At 39.0% G+C, this 20,979-nt stretch overlaps 1 protein-coding gene across 1 annotated transcript in view; it reads right to left on the reverse strand.

The window, feature by feature from the left end:
- Positions 1-20,979, reverse strand: part of LOC104619248 (myosin light chain kinase, smooth muscle-like) — a gene marked incomplete at its 3' end in the record, with an annotated part of 73,126 nt that overhangs the window by 18,503 nt on the left and 33,644 nt on the right. The window contains exons 5-10 of the mRNA XM_010285050.1: positions 19,642-19,807; positions 16,157-16,193; positions 13,703-14,274; positions 10,518-10,721; positions 9,220-9,354; positions 3,422-3,574 (exon numbers count right to left, since the gene is read on the reverse strand). Coding sequence (XP_010283352.1) covers positions 3,422-3,574; positions 9,220-9,354; positions 10,518-10,721; positions 13,703-14,274; positions 16,157-16,193; positions 19,642-19,807 — 1,267 coding nt within the window. The remainder of the gene's footprint in view (positions 1-3,421; positions 3,575-9,219; positions 9,355-10,517; positions 10,722-13,702; positions 14,275-16,156; positions 16,194-19,641; positions 19,808-20,979) is intronic.

Below are 20,979 nucleotides of genomic sequence, written 5' to 3' on the forward strand. Positions count from 1 at the left end.
TAACTTAGTTTCTTCACAGACTACCTAATGGATCTATCCCAATTTACTCAGCCTTCAGATCACTTGCTGAAGTGATCTGAAGATGTTGTTTTCTTGACTTAAGGAGAAGACTGACTAGTTTGAATTTTTTAAGACCACTGCATTTCTTATGCCCCATCCATATGAAGTGAGGGACTTTTTCAACACAGTGACAAAAACCTCCTACAAACAGCTACCTACAAACAGTACCTTCAGTATTTTTCATACAAAACCAAGGAAGGACTGAGGTTGCTCAGCGCAAGGCAGAATTTATCCTGCTTAACTATAAGGAAGGAAAAGACAACCATAAATGAATCTGGGACCGATGACCTAGAAGGAATGCTATGCCACAACAAGCCTAGCTAGTTATCCAGAGCCCAATGCAAAGCATACTGAAAATACTGGGAAAAATCCCCTCCTTGTGTTTAACAGGACTTGGAGCAGTAGCCCTCTATGGGGCAAAGGACCTTTAAAATGTTTTCTGCTGCAATAATCCCACAAAAGGAAATTTCCTTTGACAAAAACAAAGCACCAGATCTTCTAAAAGACAAAGAATGCACAAAAGATGATCAGAAAACATAATATGTGGCCAGTTAACATCTGTAACCTGCTAGCAGGTTTAAGTATTATCTTGTACTGTAATTCAAAGATAAGGCTTACATTGTGGTTGGTTTTTTTCCCCCTTGAACAGTTTGTCACTGACTATAATTCCTGCCAGTACAGGATTTTTCTGAGTTATTTGTGAGCTTAATTTAATTTAGAATGTGAAGTTTTTTGTCTTTGAAAAAAAAATACTGAGTTTTACTGTGCAGACAGACAATTCACTCCAGGTAAAGTTTCCCCAATGATCACAGCAGATATGCCTCTCCATGAGATCCTTGCTGCATTAGAATAGCAAAGACAAAAATGGCAATATGAAGTGAAATGTAGACCCAGACAGACTCAGAGATGTGTCTGAGGACGACAGTATCAAGTTAAGGAAAAGATGAGTTCTGACATTGGTCTGATATTGATGATATCTTAAGAGCATCCATTCCTTCTTAGATTAAATACAAATTACTTTTCACAAACAAGAGGAAAATATTTCTTTAGTAATAAATGAACAAACTGAGCACTATATGAAACCTGAAAACCTTAAATCATCTTGGAGACAAAAAGGAACTGGAGAGAGATGGGTTACAATTCAGAACCAGTTTTTACAGACTTTATTCCAAAAATCAATGTCTAGTCAGGAGAGGATTTTTCTCTCTTTCTGCATGTACATTGCTTTCCTGCTGTAATCTGCAAAAGCTGAGCATTTAGAGAAGCCTTAGCAGTAGCATTCAGAGTCTCAGAGAACTCTAATACCAATAAGTATTTGCTAGAGGGTCTGATGGAAAAATATATGAACAGGTAAGAGATTTGGAAATCATTAATTAGAATTTGGTACTATATCTAGTAGGCAAATCTACATTGATCTGAGTCTTGGAGAAAGTTACTGTAATCCTCATGGCAACAGGGACATAATGAGTTTTAGGAGGAAGTGGAGGGGATAGCTAAAGCTGTAAAAATGTTGAACATGTGGCTTCACAGCCTGTCACGCATGTTCTTAATTCTGCTCTTGTTCTTCCCCCCACACTCCATGACTCCCAGAAAATAGAAAGGGATGCAAAACAGAGGAAATAACTCCCCATAATAGCAGCAATGTAGCTTTCTAGCCCTAGACTAGCTAAAGTACAGGAGGAATCCAACTCAGTGCAATAGCGACTACGTCACCTGAAATAGCTCAGTCAAGTACACAAACCTAGGGAAATGCTAGATCACTATTACTCTCACATTAGCATTGTATGTCAACCCTAAAATAACCCAGAAATGGTTAGTAAGAGACAGGCTGTCTTTTTTGGTTTCTGTGTCCCAGGGAAGAATCAGCAGGTCCCATGTCAAAGACAGCTCCCTTGAGGTGGAACACTCTTGATTGACCCTTAGCTAATGCAGATGAAATGCTTCAGAGAAATTATAAATGACAGCTTTGAGAACAGATTAGTTTCAGGCTTACTTTAAATCAATGTTTTCCCTCTTGGTGCCTTTTGGGGAGGAGGGGGATGATGGGTCAGGGGTGACTGCTTTTCCGATTTGTTAACCAAGAAATTAACTCATAGGTTTACCAGAATACTTTGTTTTCATTTTAAGCTTATCTAGGGTTTTAAGTGGATTCATGCAGACAGAATAGGGGCAGGCATATCACTGAAGTGCTGTAGACAAACACCACAGAACGCTGGCAAGCAAAGACAAATCTTGGGATCCAAGGGATCAGGGTACAGTTCCCACCAAGCTGCATGTACAAATTTGCGGCAGGTATTATTTGGTCATAGGCAAATGGAATAGTTTCCTTGGTAGCTGTCACTCAGCAGCTTGTTGGACAGACAGAGCCAAACTATTATAACTTTGGGAAAAAATCATTTGCAGATGCCACATACCAAATATAGGATTGATTGTAGAGGGAGGGGGAGTTTGAGGGAGCGGGATTGTAGAGGGAGGAGACTGCTCATCTCCAAGCCATAAAATGAAACAACTGTATATACTGATGCCAGGTGAGACTATAAGAATAAAAACCATAACATTGATTGATACTACCTCACTATTCAATTTATCCTGTCATCTTCTGTCTTCATTGCAATCTCTGGTCTTTTAGACTGTGTTTGTTCAGATCCTAGTGCAGAATTATGGCTTTCATAGACAAATCAGCTATGTCAAATCAGCACTGAGGGTATCAAATTATTGATATTTGCAAAGAGGGTGCTTTCAGATTTCAGAGAAAACAGATCACCTCAATTACTTACTACAATGTTATTCTGGTACTTCCATTACCAAAATTCTGTTATTGAGAGATATACTGCTCCCAATTAGCTGATACATACCTCTTCAGAATTATCTCTGATAAATCCTGGTAGCAGAACAAGAATATTGGCATTTGCTATCATAATTGCAGTCCCTGGCATTGGTCTCCATGCTCTGCCTTTCAAGAGAAAGGGGTAGCATCTGCCTTCTCACCACAACACTCTCTGTCTAATGGGCAATACTGGTGATACGGCACTTATTTTTGTTTCAGCAGCGACAGTCCTTTCCTACACCTGTACACCTCTTCCAAAATTTAGCCTCACTGCTCTGTACCACACTAAGAACTTCTTGGTAAGGTCAGGGCTTTAATACCTTTTTCTGAAATATGCATATTACTTTTCATTTCACAGTCCCTAAGCACTTCAGCTGCACACACCTCCAAGGGGGAGAAAATGTACCCAGCTGACAACAGCTTTCAAACAACATGGAACCCACTTACAACCACCTCTGTTAGGATCTAAGGTATTTTTTTAAAAAGATTATAGCTGATATCACTGCAGTAATTAGACTAGGCCAAGATATTCACCTTTGACTGTGACCTGAGCACTGCAAGATGCCTGTCCTGTGTTGTTTTCAGCCAGACAGGTATAAATGCCATCATCTTCTGGTAGGGCATCTTGAACAGTCAATTTCGCAACTCCATCTTCAAAAGTGGAATGGGCATACTGAATTGGCTGGTCTGCCAACAGAAAGGAAGAGAATTGGCTTAATACATCAGTCAAAAGTTTCAAAAGTTTCAAAAGCACTTCTTTTTTTCAGTGAAATCTGGATGCCTAACACCAGCCAGTATATTAGCATGCCAAATCCCGCTCTCTGGTGCACAGCCACTGCTCTCTAGTGACTACAAACAGCAGCATCCCAGGCACAAAGCAGAGTATGATTGTCAGACAAATCTCACCATGAGGTTCACCAGGTGCTACCTTGAGTAGCAGTAAGAGGAGAAAGGTTTATTTTTTATAATAATTATTATTATTTGTATTTTGAATAGATTCTCTTTCAAGTGGGTAAGAAAGGAAATGTCATGTGTGTTTGCTTCAAACATTGTCTGCATCTTGTACTTTGCCTGAAACCAGATATTAGTGTTATTGTCTAGATGTGCAAAACCTGTTGGGCTGTGGTGACCTGAATACTAAAGACGTTCATTTTAAGAAACTGATTTCTTGAGTTGATTTGGAACATGCTTAAATGTTAGTGTAGACTGGTTAAAGTTGCCTTGCTATTGTGTCAGGAACTGTCATCAATCTCAGCTTTACTTTCTGAAATGCTTCTGCAATCTGTTTTCCCAATATGAAATAGTTTCCACTACTGACTCATCATTGGTTGCTTACCCAGTCTATGCAATGATTAAGAGAGCCTGATATCTGTGCATAAACACCATGCTGGAAGAATAAATTAGGGTCATCTAAGTGAAGACAGCAAAACTGCAGAGAAATTGTGCAGGACTGAATCGAAGACATCTGTCACTTGGGAAAACATGATCAAAAGGAAAAATCAAAATTGATTTTATTACCAAACTAATATTAAAAGATTAGGATAAAAGCTCTGGGGTTTCTAAGAACAAGCTCTGCATTATGAGCAGGATAAATTAAATGATGGAACAGATTTTTCTCTCATCTCTGATTTTCAACACTAGCAAACTAAGAAGGCAGTCACTATCTAGGTGCATATAAAGTTGAAAATACTTACAAAGCTGAAATACATACATGTGCCAAAATCAACTCGATCCAATATTTAGATATATTATAAAATGTAGTAGATGATCTTGCTCCTTTACTTGTCTTAAAAGTCATCTCTTCGTTAAGTTAGCAAATTTTCTACCATGTGAAAAACTGGGGTGAAGATTTAATCAACTGCCCAGAAGACTCCAGTTTTAGAATAAACTCTCTCCACCTTCTTCAGAGGTCACCTGTTCTTATGACTGGTTCCTCTGAGCTCCCTTTCACTCAGTTACACACTGACTATTGTACCTACTAGGTCCAATGACATATTTTTTTCATGCAGGAATAACATTATGTTCAAGTATGAACATGTAGAACTGAAGCCCAAGCAGACAAAGCTTTCTGTAAGAGAACATGGGGCACTGGACTGCCTTCCTGGTCTGACTGTAGAATATCTAACCTGACAGGGATCCTGTCTGGGATTCTGACATTGAAATTATTATTGGTCCCTAATGATGCTAAGATGATAACCATAACAGAAATACAGTTAGAATGAAAGCTGCATCACCAAAAACAGAACAATGCCTTTTTATTTCTGTTGTAAATAAGCAAATGAATAGGGTAACTCTTATATGTGGAAAAAGAAAATGTGGTCTCCTTCACTGTGTCCTCAAATTTTGTCAGGGCATCCTCTTTTTCACTCCAGCTCCCACCAAAACGGTGACTATTTTTTAGCACTATTCACAGAATAGCAAATTCACTTATAAAATAGCCTTTTCATCAGACCCCAGAAAACAAATACAAGTATATCAGCTCTGAAGAATAACCTGCACAAGATTCTAAGTTATGTCCATTGTACTTTTATTTTGATCTAATAAAAACAACTCTCCCAGTAGTGAAATGTTCCCTTCTCCAGAGACAGAACAGTTAAATCTCCATGACAGCTTGGCAGCATGAACAATAACAAAAAATACCTTTCGACTGGCATGTTATGCCAGAAGAAAGGAAATTTTCCCCTGGCCCATTTATTAAAAGCTTTCTAGACAGATCAGAAAGCTATCCTAAAATCAAATACTACTCGGAGAATTGTTATGCTAAAGTCAAGGTCATACTGTTTTTAAATTCAGCAGAAAGAGCTTCAATTCAGCTTAGGGAAAAAAAACCCACACACAGAAAACAATATGAAAAGATATTTAAAGCAGAGTCATATAGGCCATATTCCTGCAATTTAAAAATAATTTACCAATAAAGTATTTAAAGGAGCTAAAGTAAATTGGAGTTACATACTGAAGTATTGTGACAGAGAGCACATTTTAAAAGTTCTTCATAAGGCTTTGGTGAGGCCAGGAGAAGTTTACTTTTAGGGAATTTGACAGTTAATCAGTGAAAATTCAGAAAGACACTTAAAATAAAGGGCAGAGTGAGAGCAACAGGACAAAAGAACAATCTTGGAAGAAGAAGTTGGAAAAAAGCTTTTAATAATTAAAATAGGGAAAAAGCGTAAGAAAAAAACCTGAGAATGGTAGAGCTGCAGAGAAGAGTAAGGGCTTGAATAAAATCCATAGGTCAGTTGAGTAGCTCTTATTTGTGCAGTGTCTATGGATATGGAAAAACTACTCATCCTCACAAATTCTAAGAAGTAATTACAGACAATGCACAGCATACATAATCTATTTTTTGTCTTGGTTGACCTGAAAGAGAGGTCAATCTATATAATGGCTTGGAAAATGTTTTAAATTTATATGTAGTCACAGCTGATAAAAATGCTCAATATCTCAAGTAGTACTTGTATGTGACATTGTACAAGAAGTTATTGCAGTCTTTTAGTTCTCAGGTGGTGTGGATTCCTTGGAGACTGCAGGAAGGCAGATTGGATGGCTGTTCAGTATCAAGGGCTGGCCAGCCTAGGAGTGCGACTATTCTGCTTTTTTCCTATTTTTTTTCTTGTTTCTCAAAGCAGTTCATGTATCTTATGATTTGATAAGTTGGTCTTTACATTCACTATTTCATATATATATATACACATACTTTTCTCACTATTCTTTTCAAAAATTAATTCTAGTTTGTCATCATTGTCATGCTTGGAAAACAATTTGCATTTAATACTTTCTTGTGAACTTTACACATCCTATCCTGTATGATTTTTATTTCTATGGAGTTCTGCAAAATATTTTGAACAGTAGTGTGATTGCTCTCAGTGGATTGCTTTTTTCTCTGCCACAGCCTGTTCAGTTAAGTTCATCTGTTGTCAACTTAAAAAGCTTTATATTCCAAGCATGGACAGCAGATTGTAACACACCTTTTTTTTTTAAAAAAAATTTGTCTGCCTGCCTGCCTGTGAATATACTGTTTTCTTCATATGACCTGTTGATTAAAGACTCCATCATGTCATTTTGCCAAAAGCATTGTTATGTCTGCTTGGAGTAATATGTCAGGACCAGAAACACAACTTTCTCCTTTATTTGATAATGGATATAAATATGAGAAGCTTGTAGTATCCAGCTAGCTGGTAGACAGGAAGGAAATGTTTGCATTCAAATGGATATCACAATAGCCAATTTGATCCTTAGGTAAAATAATGGCCCTAGGAATGTACATGGAATTATTAGCATTGAACTACTGTTTATAATCCATTCAAGTTTGTATCAAAATGGTACACAAACAGTTATGTATCACAATCAGATGCAAGACAGAAAAGCATTAAACTACAGTGGTATGTTTTAGGAGCCTCGAATGAAAGTAGTGTGGTTATGTCTTTGGAATAATATATGATGTCCCTAATTTTTATTATTATGATAGTTGTTGTGCTTCTGTTACTCAGACTCATCACTGCCTTTTGATTTAAGAGCAGAGTTAATGTACTGGCTTTCACCTGCAGAACCCTAATGCTTTGAAATCCAACTATCTGAAAAAAACCCACCTGCTTTTGCCTCCTTGTGATATTGATCCAATTGCAGTTAGCAGCTTGGATACAATATATACATGGTTATACCTGAACAGGGGCAGACTCATCTGAGATTAGTGAGAAGAAAGGTCAATGCAGAACAAACACCCTGAAAAAAGGCAGGGGAGCACAGTGCATACTGGAGGCCTGCAGAAACTTATTGCAGAAAGTGTTGCTTATTGATGTCTGGGCTGTATTTTTCAGGAGATAACAGTTTTCTGGTTCGCAATGGAGAACATGGTTACACCAACTGAGATGCAGGATCTATGCCTGATGAACTGTAACAGAAAGTTGAGACAGGAAGATGCTCTGTATGTGGAAGACAACTGGGTATAACTACATCATTCACTGACTAAGGGAACCCTTTATGAACAGGGGGTACCCTTGGAACATGAAGATGAAATGACTGACCCTATGGGTTGGAGTTGCTTCTTCTGTGCTGCAAGACACAATTCTTGCATAGCAAAACAGTGATTCTACTCATGTCTGCAAAGGAGGAACTGCAGAGTAGCCTTCAGAGAAATTATCTCCACTGGGAGAGTGTTTCGTGTTGTAAATAAAGCAGTGGCCTTTTTCTAGACATGGAACTATTGGGAAAGGGCAACAGACCAGGCTGTGGGAACATAGTAACCTCAAGGTCATGGTTCATTTGCCCTGACACCTTTTTGAGTTATCCCATTTACTCTGAATAGCTAAAGAAATACAGAGATCATGTGCAAATAATTAATTTTAAAAGAACCCTGGAGAAAACATCTTTATGGCAAAGTATGGTATTCTTTGTCTTTAAATCATACACACAAAGATAGCCTGGGAGAGTCTGCAAAAAATCTGTTGCACTTCAGGAGTAATAGAAGTAATCAAGGTTTAACCTGAATAAATCTGTCTAGTGCTTAATAGATATGACTCTAAATAGAAAGAGCCCTTAGCCAAAGCATATAGTCCCTGGATCTCTGAAATAATTTCTTCTAAGCAAAATGCTGATGTTTAGACCCAACTCTGATATTAAGAGGGGACTGTTAAGGAAACTTGCATGTTCAGTTGTGTAAGCAGGGCAGGGTAGGAGATTATACAGTCTGATAAAAGTAAAAAAATATTTTACTTATCCTTTTTTTGTCAGCTTTGTGCAAGCATTAGAATCTTAAGAAACATATTTCTAGCAGAGAAGCAACCAGAAAAGCTGCGATTTTAAGATCTTGGGGACATAGCTGCTAATACCAATTGTGACCTGCCCAGCTGATAGAAGGGTAGAATCCAACATGGGTTTCCTTCCTCCCATAAAAAGTGGTATACTGCACTTTTGCTTAGAACTTATTATCCCTGCAGGATCATGATGCCAACCCATTGCTCTCAGAGCAGAGGCTAGCGACAAAGGACTGGGAGTAGCACAGCATACAGTAGCAACACAGACTTTGTTGCCTGGTGAAAAGCTGTGTTTAACAAAACCCAGGAAATCCATCTGCTTACAGTCTTGTCAGCAGAGCCCCCTCCTGGACATATTGGAAAACTGCAGTAAGACAGAAAACTGCTCAAGAAAACCACTTTTCCTGTATATTATGTGCGTATAAACTGATTTTCTTCAAATATTCTTAGTGGATTATATTATGGTGATTTAGAGTGCTTTGTGCAGTATTCATAGCCTTGCTATGTACTGATCAGAGTGGCTTTTGTGACTGTGGATGTAAGTGGTTGCATGCATGTATTGCAGACCAGGGGATTCCTTACCATTGAGAAGCCATGTGATCTGAGGCATCGGTATGCCTCCTACACAGCACTGCAGCACGAAGTCTTGCCCTTCACTCACAGTGCATCCTTTCAAGACACTGGAAAAGCATGGAGCAACCTCTTGAATTTTAGGCCCTTTAAAAATAAAAATGAAAACAGTTCCTTTAACCCAAATTGACAAAATTATCTTTACCAGTTAGTGAATTTTTCAAGGTATACTTAGGTGACGTGGCTAGGCTAACAGATTCATCCCATGCAAACAAGAAAAAAAAAATCAAAATCATAGTGAAATGTCTTATAGGAAATAGAAATAATTTTGAGAAATGGACTGGTATAAAGAAGAGATTCTTCTATAATGTACAAGGCAGGCGTTGCCAGCCCTCAAGCTTTGACGGTGGTTTTCTATGCCACAATCCACCATCTGCAGCCAATCACTAGAAGTATATGCAAAGTATTCCCAAAAAGCTCAGCACAAAGAACAGGAAGGCTAATTCTTCTCCCCTATTGTCTATCTCCTCCCAGTCCCTCACCCATATTTCCCCTGGCTGGCAGTGAAATAGGGTGACTTAAGGATGCAGTTTACAGGTGTCTCATGAGACAGAAAGTGAGAGTATTTTGGGTATCCTGGTTTAACCTCAGGCACAGCAAATAGAGAAGTGTTGCATAAACGTAATCATAGTTCCAGGACAAAACCTAAAACCAGGTGAAAAGATTAGAATTGAGGATAGGATTTACTAAGAGGCCAACAAATCTTTAAACCAGACCAGTAAGACAGTGCCTTCAAGCTCAAAGTAATTTGTCACTGGGAGATGTACTTGAATTTAGCTGAACACAGTTCTCGTTCCTTCACTTTTCTTCTTATTCGCTTTACTACACAGGATTGGTTTGTGCTTGCAAAACATTTCAGAAATGCAGGGTCCTATAGAAGTGCTAAGCAACTCCAAAAGATCTGAATGCAGAACAATAAAAATTGAAAACAACAATAAGATCTTTGGCAACCCGTATTAAATACAAGCATTAATAGAAAACCCCAGTGGACAACACGTCTCTCTCTGTACAAAATATTCAATGAGATGGTTTTAGCTATACAAACAACAAAACCAAAGGGTCAGAAGGGAAACTGATGCAGAAAGTGGCTTGCCAGCTATTCCAAACCACGTTGGTCACAGAGCTAGGAATCAGAATTAACCTTTATTGAGAAGTCCTAATAGAAAATTTGTAGTCATCACCCTTTGATAGCTTAGAAAAGCCCAGCCACAGTTTTCAAAGTGCAGATAGGCTCACAAGAGCTTACTTACTTCTGACAGTTAACAACCAACTGGTAGAAGTCTGGCCTTTGGGGTTGAAAGCTGCACAGCTATAAGATCCACTGTCCCCCAAGCAGGCTTTCTTTAACCATAGGCAATGAATTCCATCTTCTTCATATATTTGGATATCTTCTCCATCTTTAATAGGTTCACCCTCTTTGAACCACTCCACATCTGGTTTTGGTTTCCCTGAAACTAGACAATCAGATATTTGAATTTTTATGAACATGCATTCCCCTTAGTGTAATTCCATTATTTGCTTCAGTCTAAATTAGATATAATTTACACATACATAATTACATAAACCTTAATGAGCAAGTAAACACAAAACTGTGTTCAAAAAGATGGTTTGGTATTTCCAATCTTTAAAAAACATTGGCCAGTCCATCTTTTAAAATAACAAATATTTAGTGACTTGAAAAACACCAAGCACTTCTATCTGAAAATTTTTGCTCTAAAGTCACACACAAAATGTATGTGATGACATCTTAGAGGAGAAAGAAAGAAATTTCTTGCCATTCTTTCCTATGCTGCTAAATTGGTTTCTCTGAGCACCTAGCAGTACTTTGCAATCTATGGTACCCACCACTGACGTCATTTATTCTGGGACTGTTCATCCTGAAGAAGAAAAGGCTTAGAGGGGACCTCATCAATGTATATAAATATCTGAAGAGAGAGTGTAAAGAAGATGAAGCCAGACTCTTTTCAGTGGTGTCCAGTGATAGGACCAGAGGCAATGGGTACAAACTGAAGTGCAGGATGTTCCATCTGAACATAAACACTTTTTTACTGTGAGTGTGACTAAGCACTGGCACAGGTGGGCCAGGGAAATTGTGGAGTCTCCCTCCCTGGAGATATTCAAAGGCCATCTGGACATAGTCCTGGACAACCTGCTTTAGGTGGCCCTGGATGAGCAGGTTGTTGGACCAGATGACCTTCAGAAGTCCCTTCCAACCCCAACCATCCTGTGATTCTGCTTTGGTGTTTTTTTTTTCCAGACTAAGGTCCAGATATAGGCAAAGCAGGCAGCTTCCTAGGACAGTAAACTTTTAGGGAGCAGAAGCAAAACAGCTGTGGCTTCACTGCCTGCTTTGCCTGTGTCAGAGCTGTGGAAAACCAGATTTGTCTCCTTGTAGTGCTGAGGGAGGCCTGGGCTTCATGGGGCAGTTGATATGATGAGCAGAGAGGTGAGGAAAGAATGACGGAAAAGGTCACCCACCCCCATCCTTCACTTACTTTCAGCAAACAGTGCCCTCTGGGGCTTCCACCTTGCTGATGTTCCTTCCCAACTCTACCCATTTCATTATAGCAAGAGTGCTCAGCCCTGGAGGAAGGTACAGACAGTAAAAGATGGCAGGAATATCCGCAACAAAGATATATGATATACTGCAGGAAACCCTTCTGAACAGAGAAAATACAAGGATAAGGGAGTGACTTTCTTGGTAAAGAAGCAGAACCCTTAACTAGAAGCAGGACCCCACCTGATACAAGTGACTAGAAATAGAAAAAAAATGGAATTCCTTCTCTTTGGAAACAAAGCAGCTCCTAAATCCAGCTCCACATTCTCCAAATCCATAAAAAATTCAAAAGGAGGCAGGTTACCATTACACCCACAAATGGGGCAAAAAATGGACTGCCCATTGCATACATCAGAAAGCAGAAAATATCCCTTTTCTGTGATTTTTTTTCAGCTAGAAACTAGAAGTTATTATGCAGAAAAGAGTCTCTTTCTTGCCCAGCAGAGAAGGAGCACATTGGAATCCACAGACTATTAGTGAAGAACAGACAGTGGAGGTGGGAGATCCTCCAAAAGCTAGGGAAGGAAAAAAAAAAAAAGTAAAAAATCAAACCCAGAAGCATCAAAGAACATGGATGCTTTGTAGTAACCCTACAGACCCAGAAGCAAGTTGAGCTACCAGCCTGGCAGGTGGAAACCTCCTTACGGGTGTAATAGCATTTCCATTGTCCATGGCAACCAGGAAGCAGAGGTGCCTGTGAAAGCAGCCCTGGTTACCCTTTGAGGAGAGGATTCTCAGGAAAGAATGTTTCTTGGTTTAGTTATTAAAGTGCATTGAGGGACTTTCCTTTGTAACTTCCCTATAGACACCTTGCTTTTGTATACAAGAGTTTGTGTTTTGGGTCCAAAGCCAAATGAAGAGACATTCACTGGCTTCAATCAGTACTGAATGATCTCCTTGGTATCTGTACAATAGGGACTACATTTCCCTACCAAAGAGGATCATGAATTAGTTAAAGCTTGCAAAGTTTTTTAGATGCTCTCATGGAAAGCAATTCATGTTCTTAGTACTAATATACCTGAAAAATAAACTATTCAAAAGGTGTCAGGATCTTTGGAATATTTTCTCCCCTCCTTAATATCTGGGTATGTGATATAAATTGTATTCTTTCTCCATGGGGCAAGAACTATCAAGAAATGAAATCAATTACTATGCTTTTGTTGTGATTTTTTTTCCCTCCAGACATAAAAAACAATTTCTCTCTCTGTTGTGGCAACACCTTAAAGTGCAAATGTTATTTTTAAAAAATATTAGAAAAATGCTTCAAAATTATTTTCTACTAAGAATGTAATAATACAAAAGAAGTGTTCCAAATCTACTCCCTAGATTCAGCAAAATGCAGCTCTCATTACTCTTTTGGGAGGTTAAAACCTGGTCAAATTCTGCAGAGCAAACTCTAAACCTCCCTTTTAATTCTGACCTTGTAATTCCAGCTGTTAGGAAGCACTCAGATCAGCACTGGTTTGACCAAATATGAGGCGTAAAAGTAGATGCCGCAAGGGAAATCCGGTGACCAATTGTAGTTTCTTATCTGATCATTTTTTTGGCTCAAGGACAATATAACCAATTATAGTTCCGGACAGTGTACCATCCATTTTCTCTCGTGCACCCTCATAAAAGAGGCCCTAAAACTACCTCCTAGAAAGAGCAGCATTGATTACATCTGGGGAAAGCCCAGATGAGAGAAGGGATGGGCACTATGGTATGGAATGATTTGAAAATTTCATTGACTATTGTGGAAACAGCATGAGATTCTGCATCTATTTCCAAAATGCTTTAGGAGGACAACTTGCAGTGAAGAAGGAATTCCTTCCCCACTTCCAAACACAGAAGAGGAACCTGACTAACCCAAGGCTCTGTTAGCTTTCATCTCTTTACCTTTGCTCTTGAATTTAATCTCCTGGCCTTCTGATGCTTCCATGCTCTGTGGACGGCTCTCAAACTGAGGAGGAATTCCCAGAGGCTCCCTCTTCTCCTCCATTACAGCCTTCCGGGTTCCAGACCTGTTTTCTGTTTCTCTGCTCCTTGGACTGACTTGCCCTGCCAGAGATGGGGTTTGATGTGTTGACATCAGGGGATGCACAGCCCTTTTCCTGTCTTCACCCTGCCTGATGAAAGTGGCCTGGGACTCTGCCTTTGGTTCTCGTTGCAGTTTGACAGCTTGTAGTGTAATGGTGCTTGAAGTTTTCTGCAAGACCTGAGATACCTTTGTTCCTTCTTTAGGTTCTTGAGGAGACACTGCATTAGCTTCTTGATGCTGTCCCTGCTTACTGCCTTTGGCTTCTCTGGTGATGTAAAAGGCCTCTTTCATTGCTGGCACCCTGGTTTTGGTTTCAACCATGAGTTCAGTGCTGCTACATTTCAGCTCTTTAGCAATCCCATTGCTAGTTGCCTGTTTGAATTCTGAATTTTCAACCGCTTTAACAGCAAGTGTTGGTTTTGATGGCATGCTGAAGGAAAATAAGTTTACAGATATATGACACTGTATAAAGACTAATTATTATCAGCAATGATATAAATGTGCAAGCCCTTAGCAAGAAGGTGAACAAATTAGCCTTTAGTTTCCCTCACACAGATTAAGAACACAGACGAAAGAGGTGAAAAGCTTCATAAAATGAGATCAGTGCTCAGACACTGTCTCAGCTGAGGAGTTTCTGAATATAAATCCACTGCTCGGGATCTAACATGTTTTGTAGGTCAGATGCTAACCTTGCATACACTGGTTTAGATAGAGAGCAATTACATGAGACCCTGGAATGACCATGATGTAACACTACTTCATGCTTTCATAAATTGAGGCCACATATAATCATAGTTCAAAACACCACATAAAATAGTTTCCTAAAGGGAAATGAAAATGTAAATTGTGCAGTGAATTTACTATTTCTAATTATGATGTCTTGTAATTTAGGTGATTTCAAAACAGGACTGATCAGGAAACTTGACTAAAGGCTAGGGGAGGGAGAGGGAGTGTTGTGAAAAAAAATCAATTGACTGGATGTAACAATGTCAGCTATGGTTTTATTAGGAAAAGTTTCTCAGAATTATGATGGATCTGCTGCTCTGTACTTTGAGAGGACAAGGATAGCTGACTAACTGAGGACTTGAATCTAAGTTTCCTACATTGAAGTTGTCTGCCCTGACCACTAAGCTATTACCTGTAGAGCACTGTGTCTGTGTATCACACTTACAAAGCATTATTCCAAGGCAGAATTGGAACATATCTGAAATACTGTAAGTAATTTCTAGCCCAGATCTGTTTTTCTATACTTAGTGCCATTGACTTATTCTCCCAGGGAGATTCAGGATACTTGTTGTGGTACTTTCTTCAGCCAGAGTTAAAGGTACTAAAGAATTAATGCCTATGAGCTTTGCAGTTACTACTGTGAGATTTTTACATTTTACAAGGTATCCCTTTTTTTGTGAATAAGCAATGGAGGGGCAAAGAGAAGCCAGTACATGGGGTGTTCTGGCTGTAGAGCTGCACAGTTTCATGCACACTAAACTTATTTTAAAGTATGTTCCTAAAAATCACCCAGACCTGAAAATTTGATGACATTTTCAGACAGGCTTTGAGATGTTTTGAAAATGACAACATTTTCAGATGCACTTTGCAGTGGACATGGAGTTAGGACAATGCAAACATGCCCTTTTGAAATCCCATCCAGGGCTTGTGAGGACAGATTAAACACCCTGAAGACTGTAAAGCAACTGGCCTTCATGAAAGTGTCTTACACAGTCAGCTTAGAGCATTTCATTCCTGCATTTTCTATTGATGAAGAAAATCTATTTTACAAAAATATTTAAAAAAAAAATCATAGTAATTTAACTTTAAAAATCTTGATAAAGTCCTAAAATATGATTTTTTTCATTTGTTACTTTACCCATAACTTTTGTATGTATTTTCAGACAACAGCAAAGACCATGGTCATACCATGTTTTGTTTATGACAGCAAAGAACCACCAGCTCAGGACTCACATGATGCATTCAGGACTTTGAGTCCAAAAAGGAAGTTTGACCAATTGGTACAGAATATAATTTCTCCTCACAACTATTTGGCTACATGGGAACAGTTTGCTTTCCTGAACCAGACCAGAATTCTGTACTTCATAGTGTCGCCACCAGTTCCACCAACTATTTTGTAGGAGTCTACCAGGACAGCTGAATTTGGCAGTGAGAGAGAATCTCATTCCAAGTAAACATTTTCTAACTGCCAAATACAGACTGACCCAAAAAGATTTATCTCTTTGTGAGGAAGGTTCATGCAGTAAATGTCAAAATTAATGCACTGCAATTAAATATATTGAGAAAGTACTCCAGTAAAAACATACCATGGTGGCTGAGCATATATGTCAGTCTTATCTGGACCTGAAATAAAAAAAGACAAAAACCAGGTGACATACAATACTGTACAGAGTTCCATAAATTGTAAGTATTTTAAGCAGAGAATATACTTAAGAACCTTCACTCTTCATATTTTCAATCCACAGAAGTCAAGATTTACTATCACCACACCTGAAATTTGGTATAGACAACACCAAGCAGTTCAGCTGAAATACGAAGAGGTCTTGGTCCATTTTGAGGCATTGCTGGGTCAACTAAGTTCCCAAATCCCTTGGGAACTAAAGGTTCTGTGAGCCTCAAAGGATCCTTGTTGGGGAGAGAAGTAGGGAAGAGATTCCAGCTGGGAGGCAGCTCATCAAATCTTATGAGAACTCCACAGAGCTTGTAGAAGTGGAGAAAGACAAACCATCAATACTACACCTGAGCATGCTCACAGTGAAACTGCAGCTGTCTTCTGACTAAAACACAAAACCAAATTAACAGTAGTAAAAACTCCCAAAACCTGAACCTACTCATAAACTTTGACCAACTCATTTGCTGTGTAGCAATGTCCTGGTTTCAGCCAGGATAGAGCTGGTTTTCTTCACAGAAGCCAGTGTGAGACTGTGTTTTGGATTTGGGATGAGAAACTGTTGATAATGTGCTGATGTTTTGGGTTGTTGCTGAGCAGTCAAGGACAGTCCAGCTTCTTGTGCTGGCCTGCCAGCGAGCAGGCTGGGGGTGCACGGGGAGCTGGGAGCGGACACAGCCGGGACAGCTGACCCAGACTGGCCAAAGAGATATTCCCTACGATACGACGTCATGCCCAGTACATAAACTGGAGTTGGCCGGGGGGCGGAAATCGCTGCTCGGGGATGGGCTGTTGATCACTGGGTGGTGAGCAATTGCTGTATTGGGCATCACTTGTTCTTGTACATTCCTTTGTTGGTATTATCATTGTTGTTCCCTTCTTTCTTTCTGTCCTATTAAATCATGTTTATCTCAACCCACGAGTTTTTTTCCCCAATTCTCTTCCCCGTCCCACTGCGGGAGGGGGAGTGAGCGAGCGGCTGCATGGTGCTTAGTTGCCAGCTGGGGCTAAACCATGACAAGCAAGGATTATCATGTTTAACATGAATAACACAAAAGCTAATATGTCACATTTCTTCACTTTGCAACACCACAAGGAAATCTGGGAACATGGCTGAGCTCTATTGATTTGCCAAGGTACCTCATCAGCTGCACTGACATAACTGAGCACCTCTTTGCTCATAGTCAATCTCTTAGTTGATATGTATGTAATCCTTTATGCATTTGTGCAAACCTTGACAGTATTCTTTTTCCTTGGGAGCAGCATGAGATAATAAATAGTTGAGAGGATAGAAATACCACTCCAGACCAAGTACCAACCACATCTCTCCATTTTTCCCTAGTTAACACTACAGGATGAAGCTCATTTCTCCTGGTCAGATCACAGTTGCATCTATGCTGTTGTCAGTGGTGAGACTAGAAATTACAGTAGAAAGACATGTAATAATAAATTTGCAAGATAATGAATTTTGCAAGTCACCAACAAGTACTCCATAAAAATGCTTTCAGAGTCTTTGCCTCAGGGAAAAGACAAAACCATGTGATGGATGATATCCTGATTTCCACTGTGTTTTGCAAGCAAAAATCCATCTAAATGCCTGGACTTGCCACACCATTCAGTGACCAAAAGAATCTATTTACACACACACAAAAGTTGCAGTGAGAGAGGGAAATAACCCATTGACCTCACTTCAATAAACCTGTCAATAAACAGTAACAGAAATTCTTCACATAAAAATTAAAGCTGAAAAGAGACTGGGTAAATGCAGAAGAGGAAGCTGAATAACACTGGTTGCAGACAAGACCACGCAACCCTGTCAGTTGAAAAAACATTTTCACTCTCCCTCTCCACTTCCCACTATGGGAACTTGGGGAAAAAAAAATGTAGCCCTTGGAACAAGATTATCTATATATGAGATTGCATGGCTTTAAAAGAAAATGTAGTAATTCTAAGCCACTTGATTGTCTGCTAGCATCTTGCAGCAACTCCTATGACCTGATTTAATTGATAGTGAAAGAATTAGGTATTATATATTGTGGTTAGGTAAGTGGAATCATCTGATTAGTCAAGTACATTGCAAGAGAGTGCCCTTTTTACTGACCTGTACTAATCCAAGAAAGAATGCACGCATTATTCAGAGATGTGGTCAGCATCTGAAGCAAACATATACCACAACTGACTCTGTGACCCCCGTTCTGCGTGGTCTCTTAAGGCAGATGTACCCATTACACAACAGAAAGATCACCACTTCAGAGAGAGCAAGAAAGGATCAAGTTTCATGTTTAAAAAAAAGGCTTATTGAATAAAATGGCCCTTTCCATAAAACATCAGTTGAATAGGCAACCTGTAGAAGATCCTTCTACAAGGCTTCATCAGATTGGAATTTACAGATTAAAAGTACAGCTTTAAGCTTCAAGGACATGGTTCACTGGTGAATTTGGCAGTGCTAGGTTAATGGTTGGACTCAATGATCTTCAAGGCCTTTTCCAACCTAAGCGATTCTGTGATTCTAAGTGGTAAAGGCTAGTTGTGGCTCTGAGGATCCCAAATTTATATCCTCTTTTTATCTATATTCTTGGTATCTTACAGTGTGACAGCATTGTGTGAACCTAAAAATCTTGCATCAAAAGATTCACTGCTGGGTGCATATGTAACCCACTGATCTTATGACTGCAGCTGAAGCCAGCAGCTGTTGATTTAATTATTTAATTGGATCCAGTGACTGCTTACCCACTGACTGATGAAATTCTCTTTAGTGTTGCTGAAGGCTGTATGATTTTGATGCTAAGAAGCATCAAACTGCAAAATGAACTGTATATGGTAATGCATATATGGAATAGAACATCCTAAATTATTTATACAAAGACATTTATTTCCTTTAACAGTAGTGAAAAAAGGCAGGGCTGGGAGTTGAGAAGCCTGAATTTTAAGCTCATTAAGCTGTTTTTTCTCTCTTACAGTTGAGTGTTATGCTCCTTTACTTTGCTGGTTCTACAAATAAAAATACAATTTTGTTTCCCAAAGGGGAGCTGGTATAAATGTGCATCTGGTGTTGGTACTTAGCAAATACAAAATTAATTACTGATTATAATGACAAGTGCAAGGTTTCCATTGGCTGAAATTAAAATCTATGTTCAAAACATATGGAGGTCAAAATCACAGTAGAAGTGAAAAGTTGGTTCTAAAGAAAGAAGTTACAAAGCATTTGGATAGCCTTTTTCCTATTGAACCAACACAATGTTTTCAGCTGTAGCATGCTCCAAGCTATCACAGCGTCACTTGATGAAGGGAGAGGAAGATAATGGGAAAAAGTGAATGCTTATACTGGGAACACAACCAAAGAGATTTCAAAGGAATGTCTGTGGTTCAGTTGTGCTCTCTCCTGTAAACTCTTTGCTGTACCTTGAACAGTGAGCTCTGCAGACACAGATGCCTTCCCAGCACTGTTTACCACTGTGCATGTGTAAATTCCTGCATCAGCAAGCTGAGCATTTTGGATTTCCAAGAACTGGATGCCTGTTTTCTCAAACATGTTGAAACGGTCATTTTGCTGCAACTGAGTATCACCCTGCAAATAGCACAAGACAACATGAGATGACCAGCTATTGGTAAGAGAAGGGGAGCAAGAAATTTTTTTGGTAAAACATCAGGTCAAAATGCATTTCTCCTATCTTTTAGCCAAATACCTTCTACAAATAATACTCAGATGGTATAAACAAAAATCTGTGAGCCAAAGTTCTATAATTCATATCTGCAGGAGGCTGGTTTTCCCTGCATTTTGCCACCCACTCATCTCAGTTTGGTTTTGCCTTTTCATTACTTACCATATCCATATTCCTAGAAAAAGTTCTTTTCACTGTATGTGGCTTCAAACCAGTTTTTGTTCATGTTTGTTCCACGAAGTCAAATATCACACTTTTAAGCAAAAACTTACAACTTGGTGAGTAGTTCTCTATCCCTCAATAGCTCCTTTATGCTGTATTACTTTAGGAATTGGAAAAAAAATTCTGCATAAGAGGACCTCATCAGTGGCCAGGTGGGGGTGGCAGAAGGCACTAGGCATACATTAAGAGAAGCATTGCCGCAACACTACTTTGCAGCACTACATTGGAGTTAAATCAAAAGGTACGGCTTTGGGGCAGGAGAAAATGCATGGGGATTTATGCTCGCTGTTTCATAGATTAGATGTCCAGAACGACAATTTTTGCCTTTAAATTCTATCAAATAATTAACCAACATCTCATTTGCGAGCAAATCAGTGCTTCTGCTTCAGTACCAGCCATTAAAGAGGAGTCCCTTGCTGTCAGGCACCACAGCTTTTCCTATCCTGAGTTTAGGAAGGGAAAGTGGGCAAATCTACAATTTGTAGGGCTTTGGTCAGTAAACACTTGGGAAACACTACAATGTTTTCAGACACTGTCGTTCCTGAAGTCTCTATTAACTTACTGCTATCTGGGTGCTGTAAGTCCTATTTGAATATATTTGAATATAAAATATATAAAAATATATTTGAATATAAAAAAGCTAGTTCACATCAGGGATTTGGTGGTGATACAGTAGAAGCTTCTGTTCTTTGCAACTTAAAAAGTAAAAAAAGGAGAAAGAAAACAATAAGCAGAGTAAGACATTTAGATAAAAGCTTATTAATTAGTTCTGAAAATTGCAATTTTAATTGTTTATAAAACTTCCATCATGTATGGAAAGTGATTATGTGTTGTCTCTACACTAGCCAGATGTGGT

This window comes from Phaethon lepturus, unplaced genomic scaffold (genome assembly GCF_000687285.1).
Source record: "Phaethon lepturus isolate BGI_N335 unplaced genomic scaffold, ASM68728v1 scaffold18934, whole genome shotgun sequence".
Taxonomy (NCBI): Eukaryota; Metazoa; Chordata; class Aves; order Phaethontiformes; family Phaethontidae; genus Phaethon; species Phaethon lepturus.